The sequence below is a fragment of the Xenopus tropicalis genome, chromosome 3, assembly GCF_000004195.4.
Source record: "Xenopus tropicalis strain Nigerian chromosome 3, UCB_Xtro_10.0, whole genome shotgun sequence".
In the NCBI taxonomy this organism is placed as follows: Eukaryota; Metazoa; Chordata; class Amphibia; order Anura; family Pipidae; genus Xenopus; species Xenopus tropicalis.
In genome coordinates this window covers 57239872-57255914 of record NC_030679.2, presented here as the reverse complement: position 1 = coordinate 57255914, position 16043 = coordinate 57239872, and the positions used below count along the sequence as shown (strand labels likewise).

General features: G+C 37.6%; 1 protein-coding gene across 5 annotated transcripts in view; it reads right to left on the bottom strand.

Annotated features, from left to right (window-relative positions):
* Positions 1 to 455: 455 nt before the first annotated feature.
* srgap1 (SLIT-ROBO Rho GTPase activating protein 1) overlaps positions 456 to 16043 on the bottom strand; it is a 109049-nt gene continuing 93461 nt past the window's right edge. For 3 of the 5 annotated variants that reach the window (XM_018092246.2, XM_031898915.1, XM_018092248.2), the window contains 6 exons: positions 14784 to 15008; positions 12883 to 12962; positions 5590 to 5770; positions 5120 to 5254; positions 3611 to 3968; positions 456 to 1381 (listed from right to left, as the gene is read on the bottom strand). In XM_018092246.2, the coding sequence (XP_017947735.2) occupies positions 1001 to 1381; positions 3611 to 3968; positions 5120 to 5254; positions 5590 to 5770; positions 12883 to 12962; positions 14784 to 15008 (1360 nt within the window). In that variant the 3' untranslated portion in view covers positions 456 to 1000. The remainder of the gene's footprint in view (positions 1382 to 3610; positions 3969 to 5119; positions 5255 to 5589; positions 5771 to 12882; positions 12963 to 14783; positions 15009 to 16043) is intronic. The other 2 variants (XM_002941251.5, XM_002941252.5) reach the window with 1 other exon arrangement.

Genomic DNA, 16043 nt, shown 5'->3' with positions numbered 1-16043 from the left:
ATATGTCCTCTGAATTCAAAATGCTATACATTTAAAAAATATGCAAAAAAAAAAAAAAGAGAGAGAAAACAGATTAAATATATAATAAAACTACAAAATATATATATATATATATATATATATATATATATATATATATATATATAGACGATGGCCAGCCATGCTGACAGGGCTGAGATTTACTGCTAATACTGTTAACACCATTTCTCTAGTACTGAGATTTCTCCAAAGGACTTTTCATCATTATCTTCATGGCAACAAACATATTTAGGAAGTATTTGCTTTTTCCTGTACATTGTGAATTTGTCCCTCTGTGTATATCTGTCTATATAAAAATCTACAGAGGACCTTATATCCTATCCAAAGAGTACATGCAGTATATACCTTATACATATGGACCTCTCTTCAATGCAAGTAGCATCTTTTTCAGACAATGAGAAACATACACAGCTACATCATAATAAATATTGGATATTATCATCTTATTTATCCAAAACAAGAAGCTTTTTATTTTCTCCAGATGTGTATATCTTTGCAGTGAGCCCATGGCTACTGTGACTGACTGAGCAGTAAGGCCTCAGAGGAATGTTATGAAGAGGTTTTACCAAACCACAATTACCTTTTCAGGTTACCCCCCTCCCCATACTGGATAGACAGCTAAAGATTCCATACTCACTATGAGTTGTAAAATAATACCACATATCTTTGTTTTCAACCTGTCAAAATCTATGCACAAGCAATGGCAATCTTAGATATACTTTATAAGTGGGAAGCCATCTGTGATCTGTGTTGCATTCTATACAAATTGTGCAGCATTAAATCTTCAAGTAATATCTATGTGTCTCTAAGGTTGTAAACAGCACATTTAAACAGTTCAGTTGGTTTCTAAATGCCCTAGTGTATTTACAGAGGTTTTACACTACTAACTATAAAAGCATGGCAACTCCAGTTACTAACATGTTCCTCACTCCTTGATCCAAAGGATTGTAACATAAGATTATTACATTGTGCAGGATTTGTCTGCTGGCCCTTGTGCAGTCTGAGATGGCCCTATTCCAGGGTTAGTCTTTGGAAGAACGATGGGTTTTGGCCTTAATGCAGGAGGTTTCAACTGGACTCCCATCCTGGGTGTCACCATGGGCTTAAATGTACTCATTGCGTCACTAGAAGTACTGGTGCTGCGGCGGATTTGAGGCTCAGCGTTCTTTAGCACAATGTTGTGTAGTGGGCTCAGGGATTCTGTAGATGATGCTATAGTAGGACAGTTCTTGATTTGATCTAGGGTATCCAGCACAACATCTGGAGCATGCTTGGCAGAACTCTGGCGCTCAAGCTCACGGAGGTCATTCAGGGCTGTGTTCATGGTCTCTTCAATATCCTGCTTAAGAACAAAAGAACATAAACACTAGCCAACGTGCCCTTGCAAAAAACATATACATAAAACAAAGGATCATCCAGGATAAGGCATATTTATTGTTGTACGGATAATTACAGGGCTCATATACTATTAATCAGCTCGGCACACAGTGATTCAATGTGCACATAACACGTTTTTGCCAATGTACACTCATGTCTGGCATATGAGCACCCATGTGCCACCCCTTTATACCACAGGTAAATGCTATTCACTAACTGGCAAAAATTTTGTGGCAGAGATAAGTTGGCTGCACTCATTAGGAAAGTACCCTGAAATTACATAATTTTCGTTGAAGAGGAGCAGCAGCCTGGGGTCTAAGGTTAGTGATTATGATTACTAAGGGGGTGTCTAGAAAATTGGGATCCCCACTGATTATGACTTTTCTTCTCCTTTTAAAGAAAAAAAAAAAAAAGGAAAAATGTAAGGCTTAATAAAATGGCTTATTTTATCAACCAAGTGACTGCGCTGGAATGGGAATGAATAAGCAAGGTGATTAGAATTATTCCTATGAGGGTGCTGCATTAGGTACCACAGTCGCACTGGTTGTATTGTTTGGTGGTTAAGTTTCCTGCAATTAGGGATGCCCCGAATCCACTATTTTAGGATCTGCTCGAACTCCAAATCCTTTGCAAAAGATCCGAATAGTGAACTAAATCCTCATTTACATAAGCAAACTAGGATAAGGAAGGGTTAAAGAGAACTGCAAGCGAAGCATGCGGTGAAAATATTTCAACTTTCGAGTTTATGTGATTTTAAGGATTTTTCCTTATTTGCTACAGACAATTATTTGTTAAAATGGTTTAAGAAAACTATCTTCATAAATAGGCATATTTGGCTTTGATGGAAAGGGTACTTGTTGTTGCCCTGGATGCATGTGCAAGAGCACTTACAAACCCCCTGTGAATACAGTGCTGCCAAATGTAGGCAGCCCTTTATTCAGAAGAAGGTGCAGGTCTTTGCTGCCCATTCTAAGACTAAAGTTGGCAGATCTAAAAGCAGGGTCATTCAATCCGTGCCATCTGTAATATTGGGAGTGGTTTCTGCACTACCAGTACAATTTCTACTGTAACTGACATAGGACAAAAAGAAACAGAGCTCAATTAATTTTTACTTTGCTTCCTTTTATTTAAGGTACTGTGTTACAACCAGCATTGTGCAGAAGCCCATTCTCAGCTGTACAAAGAAGAGGGAGTCTGGATTCTTTAAACCCAATGTAATGTTAAACCCAGAAGTAAAACCATGCAGAGTATTTTACAAATATAACAACCCAATTTTACAAACTGTCTCTCTCTTTCTTATACACATCAATAAAAAGATATATGTTGCTTATTATTATTATTTTGAATTTCTCTCTGTTCATTTTGTAGCCTGTTTACTCTATTTACTATGTGCATGCTGGGTAAAAGCCATATAAATTCCAGGGACCCCATTATTCTAACAGGACAGTTTGGACAACAATCAAACGAACATCATAAGGGACTAAAAGATGTGCCATCTAATCTGCTTTGTTTTAATCTAAATTGCAATACTGCCACAAAAACCTAACCAGAACCACAGTGAAATTAGCATCAAAGTTTCTGGAGATTTTAAACTATATGCAGGGTACTGCACAGTCTTCCCCAGATAATTACTTATCAATAAACATGAAAGCTTGCATAAATCGCATGATGCTATTCCTTTATCTGTATGAAATGTGTGATTTAGTGGTTGCTGCTGGACTCAGGCCAACTCGTTGTGGTCCCTAGAAAACCTCCAAAATAAGGTAAAAAATGTCCTGTACCCCAGGCACCAAACTAAAGGGCAGTCCCTATGCCTAAAGCATTTGTTGTACCAAGCCATATAAAACCTGTTAAGCCTTATAAATACAGACAATATAAAATATACCAATTGCATAACATTCCTATATTTACATGAAAATATCCCATCAAAATATACATTATAGGGCACATGAACAGACAATCTATATTGAAGATTTGCTTACATAATGTCATGCTCAAAATCCTATCTTTTTTTTTTGCCAAACTTATAATGTGACACGAGACAGCAATGTACAAGATGCAATAATAACTGGCATTCGTTGGTCTGTGAATGCAAAGCACATTGAAGGAGTTTGGAAGCATGATGTCCAGCATTAAATAGGAGTGCTGAGACCTGAAACACTTCGGTTCATGAATAATAATTCCCTCTACATACCTGAGCAATAGTTTCTGGGTCAAGAGGTTTGTGATCATTAAAACTTGTATATTGCCCTGATGATGTGGATCTTCTTATTGGTGGACTATCTATCTTTTTTAAAGAATCATGCCTACTGATGTTGGTCAGACTGCCATGACCAGGTTTGCGTCTACGTTCTGGACTGTCAGTGTTTAAGTTGCGATTCTGCAAAAGAGCTCGTGGGCTGCAATGACTTGACAGGTTCATATTGGTAGTTTCCATTGAAGTGATATTGCTGACAGATTTGCCAGACTGGGCAGGGTGCATGGGACAATGGATGTCATTTGTCCGGCCTGAACGACGAGAAGGAGGAGGAGGGTCAACCCTTCGTCTTTGCCTTAAAAAAAGACAACAACATAAGGTATGATTAACAAGGTGTGTGCATATTTACGTCAACAGCATATATACTTTTCAGAGGAAATCTTAAAGTACAAATGGAGTTTTGGCAGTAAAACAGTGCTAAATAGTTAGGACCACCATACTGCGTTTACCTTGGTTATCATGGCTTAGCTTTGTCGCAATTTTTGAACGGTATGTGCTTGCAGAATACCAAATGGCTGAAAAAACATATGATTGGGCGATGCAAAGGACCTTCAGTCATAACTATATTGTGAGATTTAATTTATTACATGTAAAGCATTTTATTAAGTCAGTGACCAAATGATACTCAATAATAAAGCTAAGATAGGAAGTTTTCACATGGCTCCACAGATGCATTTTAGAGATTTATTTTATTCTTTTTATGTTCAGTGCTAGGCCCTGCTCTTGTTTTTTCTCTATATTTCTCCATTAGGAAACATAATCAGCAGATTTGGCGTTTAGTAGCCATCCTTCTGGCATTCACTACGTCTCTAAATATTAACTAGTCTTTTCCTCCAAAATGGTGTAATTCCTATGAATTACATATATTCTCATACACAACATCATTAACTGTGCAAGCAGCAGCACCACCAACCAACATCAAGAGCTGACTGCTGCAATATAAGCAAATTCATGCAAGACATATAAACAGCTGTGTTTGAGACTTTAAGGCTTTCCAAGCTGCAAGTTTTACCTGTTGAAAAGGGCCATTTGATTTAAAAGGTTATCCTGCTGTTTGTATCCTACCTGTATCATTAGCAATAGTTCTGCTCCTGTATGGCCACCTTAATAACAGACCAGGGCATTTTTTTTAAAAGAAAATGCAGCTAGCGTTGCCAAAAAACTCATCCCTTGCACTGCCAATGTGGCCAATCACTTAGTTAAATGGTGCACCTGCGGGTAACTACAATACAATATTTTGACATGTTGTATCCTATTCTTATAAGCATAATTATCAATACCACACAAAAATATCTTCCAGTTCATATTTTCCAATGATTCAGCAGTTATTTCTTCATTTTTAAAGACAATTTAAAAACAGGGAACTGACAACCTTTAATAAATCTGTCCCATAATGTTCTATTGCTTGTTATAGATGGCTTTATACAGGCATAGTGCCAGACTTACCGTGCTAAATAGAAATCTGGGTGACGGTCAGATGGAGAGGTCAGATCTTTGGACGATGACTTATCCTCTGTTACAGGCTCACTGCTTGCTTCACTGTCTGCTTTCTGACTCAGTGTATCAGAAAATGTATCATCCCTAATAAATAGAAACAAAGAGAGACCTCAGAATTCAAAAGGATTAATTCATATTTAAATAAGAGAGAATTAACATGCATATACCACAGCCCTCGAGTATGTAAAAAGGGACCTGCAAGCAGCTGAAGAGAAATGTTTCTGCATTAGGGCTGTTACACTGCTTGTTTCTGGGCAAAGCAGTGGATGCCCTGTATGCCAAAATCCTTCACAAGGTACATTCATTTTATAAACATAAGTACATGGATTAATGGATCGATATTTTGAGCCAAATATCCGTACCACAGAAAATTTTACACAAAAATAAACAATGCAGATTTGTCTGCTAATGTGACATACATGTCTTGCACCACAATGTACTGGTGGGGTACCAAGCCATCTATGCCATTGTGTCTCCCTTCCCACCAGTCTTGAGATGCACGGTGATACAAGAGAAGCGAGGCTCCCTTTTTAAATGACAGCTCCCTGGCAGATCTTCCAATGTAGTCAAACTTAGCAATGGCTTCAATCGGCTCACATTCTGCAGGGAACAAAGGCAGCAAAATGAAGTGACATTCTAATGTGTTACAAGGGCACACTTACATGTTAGAACAGCTTTAGCACGCAGTTGAAATATGAACCTTATTTGTTATTATTTGTAAATAAGTTCTGAACAGATCTCTGTATATATGACATGGAAGCTAATTTCACTAAAATCAAAACTGAAAAAAACCAAAAAGTCTCTTGCATAGGTTCGACAAAAAGGAGACAGATTTCCCACTAACATCAATATTTGGTTAAATTGAAAATACAGACTTCCCTAAACAGATTGAATTTCTCCTCATTTCTGTACATTCTGGAAACACTATACACTTGGCAGGAAGAACCTCTATAAACTGCATGTGTGCTTTTATTGCATGCAACAGTTGGTTTATTAAAGGGGTCCTCTCCCCAATAGCAAAGTAACTCCAAGCAACTTACAAATATATATTAATATAAAAAAAATATATATTTTTCAAAGCAATGCCTGTCTGGCTGTTTATATTCTAAACGTTGCTGCTTCTGACTCCAGAAACAATGAAACAGAAGCCAGCTGATTAACAGATTTGGAGTAGAACGGACTTCTGCTACATTTTTTTTTAAGTTTATATTTTGTAATACAATGTGCAGGCTGCCTAAAATTATACTTTCTTGAAATGTTTAAAAAAACAGTTTTTGAGAGAAGATCCAATTTAAATATCATCGCTACTTATTAGGCCTACTTATCAGGAGTAAATCACAAACATAGAAAAAAAGCAGGCACTCCGGTATTTTAGTGAAAAAAATGGCAGTTGTTCACGAAAGAGTGAAGTAAAATCACAAAACGCGTTTCATACCTTACGGTAATTAATCATAAAAGCCTATGATTAAGTACCGTAAGGTATGAAACGCGTAAGGCTTATTGCTCACATTTTAATAAATCTGCCCCTTACACTGAGCATTCAGTGAGGAACGAATAATCCCAACTGGTAGATGATGTAGAGAAGAACACAGTTGCCAGTACATCGGTACTGCTAGTAATATAATTCCTTTTGTTTTGGCTATTTTTACTAGTAGGCTACAATGGCAACAAAGCAAAGGTGAGACCCTACAATGTTTTGTACAGCGACTAAACAGTCAAAGCTCACAGCAAACACAATCAGAGAGTGTCTGACACAAGCAGACAGAATAAGCTCAGTATTTTCTGAATACAACATCCAGATGGTTTCATTGGCAGGCTTCCTGCTTCTTGTTTAGGCTTAAATGGCTTTATGAACTATTACATAAACACTGATAAACACATACACTTATTGTGACTAGGCTAATACAAATTAAGGGCTGTACTTTCATTCTATCAAGGATATGTTTAGTGTTACTGTGGAACTAAATGTGAAGGCTATGATGAGCCACGAGCTGGGGTTAGCATGCTATGGCATGTGGCATGCTATGTGACTTTCTGTGCTTTTCCCAAATTCTTTGCAATTTTACATGGAGGAATGTTATTTTTAAACTGCTGCAACATTTGCCCCTTGCACAGTGTTTCAGAGTATGGTACCCTCCCCATGTTTACTTCTGTGAATCCCAGCCTCTGGGATCTGCTCCTTTTAGCACAATTTTGCAATTCAGTATAGGATCACCCCATTCTCTTTTAACCATTTTACCATGTCGCAACTTTAGTGAAAATAGAGTAGTACAGTATTAGTGTGACATTTCTATATCAATTAACTGAAGTGGGAAAGGAGAGAGTCTGACATAAGCCATGAAGTATATTTTGGCAAAAAAGCTAATGGGCAAGTAGGCAGCAAAAATGTATTTGTACAAAGATAAGGGGAACATTTTCACAGCCTTTTTCTGTAAGTTTTCAAGTAGACATTGTGCTTACTGTATATGTAGTCCCTGACTTTTCAAATACATTTAATGAATACCCCAAACTTTGTTGTTTTTTTTTAAACATCCCAAAATCCACTTGCCAGTCCAACATTACATTTGGGCTCTAACATGCCAATATAATATTTAAGTTGCAGGAATGTAAAGTGATGCTGAGCTGGGACACGTAAGCAGTGCTCCAGAAAACTGTGCCATCCACAGGGCAGCGTGACGGACAGATCCAGCACTCTTGCATAAGCATACTGCCTGAGGTTAATGCTGGGCTGGTGGGTTTGGGGGTCAAAGTAAAATTGCCACAGCTCAATTCATCCATGCACATTTTCTCTCTCTTTTCACAGGCTTGTGTCAGTATCACTTTTACTCATGAGGAAGAATAACAACTACAGCTTACAGTCATTTTACAGTTGTATTTTTTTCTAATAACTTCCTTTTTCTCTGTAATAATAAAACAGTACCTTGTGCTTGATCATATCTAAGCTGCATGAATCCATATTGGTGGCAAAACAATCCTATTGGGTTTATTTAATGTTTAAATGTTTATTAGTAGAATTACAGTATGATGATAAAAAAAATCCCCTTATACTGAATACCCCAGGCCCTAAGCATTCCTGATAATAGATCCCATACCATAATACAATAATTGTAGTTTTAACTGTTCTGTGAGCCAAAATGTGTTGCCTCTGTGGTCCCTTACTCTAAAGACCCATAATACAGGGGTTTGGATTTGGTCTAAACCAAAGCTTGCAAAAAATCTAGAAAATAAGCCAAACCCCAAATGAAATCCTGGATCTTTGAACTGCTAATTTATATAAATTTGTATTTAATATGCATTTATTTGTTTGGGTACTGGCGCTAGTGGCCATTTACAAAGAACACATTTCAAGCCATGCTTTGCAAATGCTTGGAAGCTGAAAAGGAGAAACACTCACAGTTAAAAAGCACTGTTGTGGGTTCATACAGTCGGCATTTCTTGTGCATCTAAAAAAGCCAAGCTAAGTACCTCTTTGTTACTCCAACAGGCATCCTATTGAATTATGTTCGCAAGTTGAACACATATAAATGCAGCATGTTACCATTAAAAAAAAAATGTAGATTTGGATGGTGGTGGGTATAACCAGGCAGAATAAAACTAAATCAATTAGGTCATGTGTTAAGGTTTCAAACCTGCATCTCAAACACGCATTAAAGGAACAGTAACACCAAAAAATGAAAGTGTATAAAAGTAACTAAAATATAATGTGCTGCTGCCCTGCACTGGTAAAAGTTGTGTGTTTACTTCAGAAAGTCTACTATAATTTATATAAATAAGCTGCTATGTAGCCATGGAGGCAGCCATTCAAAGGAGAAAAGGCACAGGCACATAGCAGTTAACAGATAAAACACTATTGTATTCTACAGAACTTATCTGTTATCTGCTATGTAACCTGTGCCTTTTCTCCTTTTTTCCAGCTTGAATGGCTGCCCCCGTGGCTACACAGCAGCTTATTTATGTAAATTATAGTAGTGTTACTGTAGCAAACACACCAGTTTTACCAGTGCAGGGCAACAGTGAATTATATTTTTATTACTTTAAAATTCTTTAATTTTTTGGTGTTACTGTTCTTTTAAATGCACGTGTCACCACCACCCCCCTTTGTGTAAGTGCACTTACCAACCTATGTCATCCACTACTTACTAACTACACATGTATGGCTACCTTAAATTGCATAGAGTAACCTTAACTGTAATGTTGGCTCTGCTAAAGGGTCAAGCATTAAGATGTTGCTGTCCATATTTGATAACGGACTGATTTATTGATTTCCCCCCCAAGAATCAAGTATGTTAAAATTCAAGCTATTTTTAAATTCAACTTAAAAAAAAGTGATTAGTTTTTTTCCCACACAATTTATTTAGAGATGTAGTCAGGAGTCCTGCACAGGATTTTAGTTTACTATCAGTTTTTCTATGATTCAGGTCCCAGCCATGCACTAATAGCAAAAGGAGAGGCCTATAAGGTTAAACAGTAGAAATGGCAACAATAAACATAGCTAAAAAAAAGTAGAAAAAAAAGCTCAATAAAATAATGAAAAACAGGAATTCAAATACAGTATAAGCCAAGTCTTATATTACGCATTTCTATGAAGATATTCTCACAGGGTGCATTAGGAAAAGAGGCCATGTAAAGACCTTACCAACTAGTCATAATCCCAGAGGAATGACGCTATACAGCCTATGTGAAAAGGAGGTCAATAGAAAGCATGAATGTTTCTGTACATATTGGATGATAATACTATGTAACAAGAGAAAAGGGGATGCTATGCTGCACTGAATAGACAATACTGATCAGTTCAAAGATCAAAAACATCAAAGACCACAAGCATACCATAAAGGAGAAATAATAAAAGGTACAAAAAATGCTATAATGCAGAACTAGCTGTGCATAGTGCACAACAAATCTGGAACCAAGTAGGCCCTTTGTCACCTGAAACATACTGTGCAAATAAATACTATGAGCAGCTAATTCTGCATTCTAGCCTTCTTTTTGGTCCTGTGCCAGTGGTGGAGTCGATTTAAGGTGGCCATACACGCACCGATATTATCGTACGAAACCTCGTTTCGTACGATAATCGGTGCGTGTATGGCATGTCAGCGAGCCGACCGATATCGCAGGAAGCTGCTGAAATCGGTCGGCTCGCCGATCGGCCAAGTTAGAAAATTTTGATCGGGCGCCATAGAAGGCGCCTGACCAAAATTCTCCCTTCAGAGCTGAATCGGCAGAAGGAGGTAGAAATCCTATTGTTTCTACCTCCTTACCTGCCGATTCAGCCCTGAATGGTGTGTGGCGGATCTGACGATGTTTCGTGCGACCGACGGTCGTACGAAACATCGTGAGATCGCCACGTGTATGGCCAGCTTTAGAAGACTCTGGCTTCTACTTTGTTCCAGGTGTTTGGTCACTATTTATATTATTCAAATACAGGATATAGTTATATACCCACATGTACACATATGTCTCTTTATTTAAGTATGCTTTCTTTATTACTCATTAACTGAATTTTCCCAAGAGAAAATAAAAGTCACATACTGTTTTGTATTTGTTTATTGATCTCATTTGCCTGTGAGACTGTACCCACAGGAGCAGGCTTCAATGCTAAATGCAGAAAATATTGATCAAGACCTATTTTTCCTGCATTCACCTTTGGTGTTTGAGTCTGTGGAAACACACCCAAAGGGCAGAATAAAAATGACCCTAGGCATACAGCAAATGTTGCATTTATTAAGGCCAGAAACGTTCACCTAAGCAATACTAAGCATTTGTGCATTTTTCCAGTGCTACTTTATATCACATCAGACATGCTTATGAGTTAGATTATATTACAATATAGCCTGCAGAACTTGTTCAGGGTGTGGGGGGGGGGGGGGGGGGGGGGAAATCCCTTGAGGGCTGCATCAGGCCCACATGCTTACATAGCATCTCTAAAAAATGACCCTCCAGTTTATGTTATAAAGTACATTTAATTATCAACTAAAAGTCTGGTTGCCTGTGTTTTACTGCATAAGGTCAAATGTGTATGAATTTTGAACACTGCATTGTAAATGTGCCCTATAGTGTATGTTCTGCAATGCTTGGGGAGCAAGATCATATAAATTATTCGCAAACAACAGGTTAAATGCTATGTGTCACTTCTGAACAAAATACATATACACAACTCAGGGACAATTTTACTCTGTTCTTTGTTTATGTCACTATTAATTTGCAATAAGAGGTTTGGGTTTAAGGCTATGGTGCAGTGATGCCTGGTAAAGAAAAGTAAGATGGCAGTCAAACACTGCTCTGTTTTCCACAGGCTGCTGCATTGTTTTCCTAAAAAGAACTGAGGGAAAAACTAAGTGATGGAATTTGCTGGGGGGGCTCCTAGCATATTGGTACCCCGCCAAGGCAATTATGACTTTCCTTTTCCATTAAACGGTTAGGACCAATGGTTGGCCACTATTAAGGAGTGTCATACCAAATGTGGGTGGCTATAAAGGTAAATGTGACCTTGTATATTGTGCCTTCAAATGGAAAAAAATTGGTATAGAAAGAATATTCCCTTTTTTTTACTACTAAAAACTAATTACTAATGAGAGAGGACTCAAAATAGACTTAGCTTTAATAGAACCTATTAAATTGTTCTGCTAGTATCCTCAGAGGAGTGTTTGACTGCACTGTTCTAGTTTTAATTGATATTTAATAGCAGGAATTATAAAAGATGTCCGTTACTGTGTGTTTCCATGTGTAAGGAGTGAGGACTCCTCAGAGGGTAGTTAGCAAATGCTTGATCATCGTGATGTGAGAAAATGTGAACTGCACACACCCACTCCTCCTTGCACTGCAGGTATCATTTACCCATGTGTAAACAGATTTTGGCTGCCTAGCAAAGGTGATCATTTTTTTAGCAGGATTCATACTATATGTTGGCAAAATAAAAAGTATGGTCCTGGGATCTGCTGTAGCATAAGCTACATCATGGGTACTTGGGGGCATATACAGAAATGTTCAAAAATGCGCTGACCTGTATTAAAAGGGATATAGATTCACAGGAGGAGAGGGTAAAACTCTTCCTTTCCATAAAGCATGGGCAAGGCACCATCTACAACATGCAGTTTTGGTCTCCAGTGATAAAAAGTATATTAATGAAACAGAGAAAGTCAAAAGAAAAGCAACTAAGCTGGTAAGAGTATCGACAGGCCAAGTTGGAATTGTTAACACTGGGGAAGAGGTGCTTAAGGGGAGATAACTATGTATAAATATACAAGAGGACAACACAACAAACTCTGATGCTTTTAAGACATACTAACAAAAAGTTGGACAACCCTTCTTAATCCTGCTTGTGGTGGCATCAATTGTTAATTTTTTTTTTTTAAATTCTGTCATTATTTTCTGCACAATCAAGTTTTTTTTATACATTAAAAGCATGCCAGGACTTAGGTGGCAAGCATTTTATTTGAAAAACAAAAACACCCACGATTGTACACAAATTCCTTTACAAAAAAGCAGTCCATGCCAGAAAAAGCCAGCAAGTGTAAGACCTCGTGGTTTTTTTTTTTTTTTTTTCAGTTTTACAGTTTCCTACTAACTTGACCATTAGCCTACCCTGTGTCTGGTTGTGAGAGTTACATTTCAGTCATGGCTGGTCCATTGGTCTATTATGTGCTAAAGACACTAACTCATTAGACAAAGCAAATAGAAAAATCAAGAGATATACAATCGTGAAGAATACATACCGTCTTCACTAGTGTGGGTTTCATTACCAGCATCCTGATCCACTTCATCCAATGTGCCATGCTCACTGTATGGGCTATCGCTGTTAATTAGAAAACACACATTAGGTGCTTCAAAGCACAACTAGAAACTATATTCCAAAATAATATTTTGAGCAGATGTGTTTGAGGGACTTCTGGGTGAGCTTACTGGGGATAGTTTAGCATGGGATAAAGTTTTTTTTGTTCTCCCATGCAACGTAAATAACGACTGCCTCTCACACTGATAAAATTGATTGGAAAAAGTATGAAATCTGGTCTTTAAGGTAAAGCCATTTAAGAAAATAAGTGTCCCACTACATCTAAAACTTTGGACAGCACTGATTTGGGAGAAAGTTTTGACAGATCAGTGTCACCCTATTAGTCCATGCCAGATATCACCTGCCAACAGCAGCTAAGGCTAATGCCACACGTAGCGTATGTAGCCGTTTTTCGGCAAGCCAAAAATCGATGGCCGAGAATACTCTACATACACTTAAAATTTCTCCTACCTGTGCCTGCACCCGAAAGCAGTGAATATGCTTGGGTGCAGGCACATGTAGACAATATCTGCCAAATTCTACATAGGCTATGTGTGGCATTAGCCTAAAACTTTGGGCTTCCCTTGAGCTTGATAAGCACTTTGCTCATTAAAATGTATGGGCAGATGCTACTTTATCTGAAACACATTCAGCTTTACTTTGTTTCCATATACCAGAAACAAACATGTACGGGACATTTAGGGGTTGTTATTTTTTTTTTTTGCAGTCAATTTGTAACAAAACTCTGGGAAATATCACACAATATTACACTAATATAAATAAAGCAGAAAGCACTCTATTACTGCTTAATGCTATTGAAGACATTTCACATCTACAAAAAAGAGAAATTATCTACAGCAATTCTCTGTAGATTTTTAACACAACTGTTCACTGGAAACTTATGAATAAATAATGTCCTTTAGTCTTAATTGCAGCTTTATTTTCTTATGATACATGATCAGAATTTGTATGCAACATCTCCAATTTTTTACTGGATAAGCTCTGAAAATGAAGCCATGGTTTATATGTCCAATGGATCTTGACTTTATACAAGAAAAAGCCATGTGACTGGGCACATAAATCAATATACAAACATGAAGATGAGAATTTGGAAAAAACCCAAGGCATTATTGAATCAGATTCTAACTCCCACTGGAAGACTGCAGCATTAATTTTAACATTATCTATAATATATAGATATAAAAAAAAAGAAAACTAGGGTCAATACTGAGTGAAAAATTCCACTCTGAGCAATGACTCCTGTGCCTTCCAGCCTTCCACTTGGATAATGTAAAAGTTAATCTTTATATCCAGCACAGAGCATGGGAGGAAGGACATAATCTGTCCAGTTTCTCTGGGGTCTGGGGGTCTCTGCTTATTTATCTTTCATAGCCCCAGGGCCTACCTCAATTGCACTGCTTTAATTCTACCTACATTCAGTGCTTGGATTCTATAAGAATAAACATGCAGAGCAGCACTGAGGCACATATGTTCCCTGAATCCCTGCTTTAGTCTTTTTAAAACACTTCAATAGGTTGTAAGTGTTTTCAGAAACTATTTCCCTACTGATAACTTCTCAGAGGATTCAGCGAGTCTTTGAGACATGCTGGGATCTTTCACCAAAGGAAATCAGGTCACTGGATGGTCAGAAAGAAACAAAAGCCAATGGAGCGCTGCAGCTACAAAGCAGTCTGGTTTCTTTTATGTCCAGTGAAAACATTCAAGTAATAAATGGTCACTTCACATGTAAAAGGTTCATTTAAAACTCAAAGAAAAATAATTTTCCTAGAAAGGCATGAAAGTCTAGTCCAAGCAAAAAAATACAGAGGACATTTATAAACCTACCAGTAGTCATCCCCAGCCATGCATTTCTCATAAACTGGACCCTCCAGCTCCTTAGCATCTGGGAAAATTGTCTCATGGTGTATGATGATGGTTTTAACAATTTCATTCACATGAGCCTGACAGGACACCTGGTCTTGTATATCTGGAACAGGCATTAAAGTAGGCCCAAAGCATATTGCCAGGTTATAGGGATCCATCATATTCTCATCGCTATATTGGGAAAGGCTGTGAGAAAAAAAGTAGAATGTCTAATAAAGAAGTCAGGCTTCATAAAAACATTTTGCATGAGTTATTTATGCATAGTTTATTTATAGCAGGACTGAATGTAAGCTTCATGCAGCAGCTGTATAGGTTTTGGTTAACCTTTCTGAAGTACCAGATTCACAAAGAGGAAAAAAAGCCTTTTTATACACTATTATACACTTTTGTAAGCAAAGTACCTTGCTGATTTGTCTGCATTGAGATGAATAATAGTTTGCTGCACCATGCACCAGCATCAGGCAGCTGAAGCTGAGTGTGTCCAGATGTAAGAATCAATACAACTGATATGTTCACACAAAAGCCCTGTTACTGAACACCTGCAATGTGCACAACTAGCAGCTGAATAAATTGCTGTGTATGACACCTACGGGTTATACATAAAGGTGAAGTAAAGTAAACCAGATATTGACTGGGGCAATAGTACTGCCAGGACAGTAACTGGGAACAAGTTTATAAACTTGCTGCATGACAACTTTATGTCACAAGTTGTTGAGGAGCCAACCAGGAACCATGCTATACTTGATCTAGTGATCTCTAATGACCCAGAACGTATAGCAAATGTGCAAGTGGTTGAACCCCTGGGCAATAGTGACCATAATTTGATGTTTGGTGCAGGAAACAAATTTACACGGGGGCAACAAAGACAATGAATTTTAGGAAGGCAAATTTTAGCTCCTTAAGGGCAGCGCTTCAGGGCATAGATTGGGGCATTATGTTTTCTGATAAAAACACAGAGCAGAAATAGTTGTCATTTAAAATGATATTAAATCATTACTGTTCTCAATTTATTCCATTAATAAGAAAAAGTAGAAGTGTTAAGAATCAACCTATGTGGCTTAACTCTGAGGTAAAGAAGTTAATAGGGAAAAAAAGGAAAGCTTTTAAGAAATATAAGTCAGAGGGGACAGTAGATGCATTTAATGAATATAAACACTATAACAAGTGTTGTAAAACAGCAATCCGGAAGGCAAAGATAGAAAATGAGGAGCGCATCGCGGC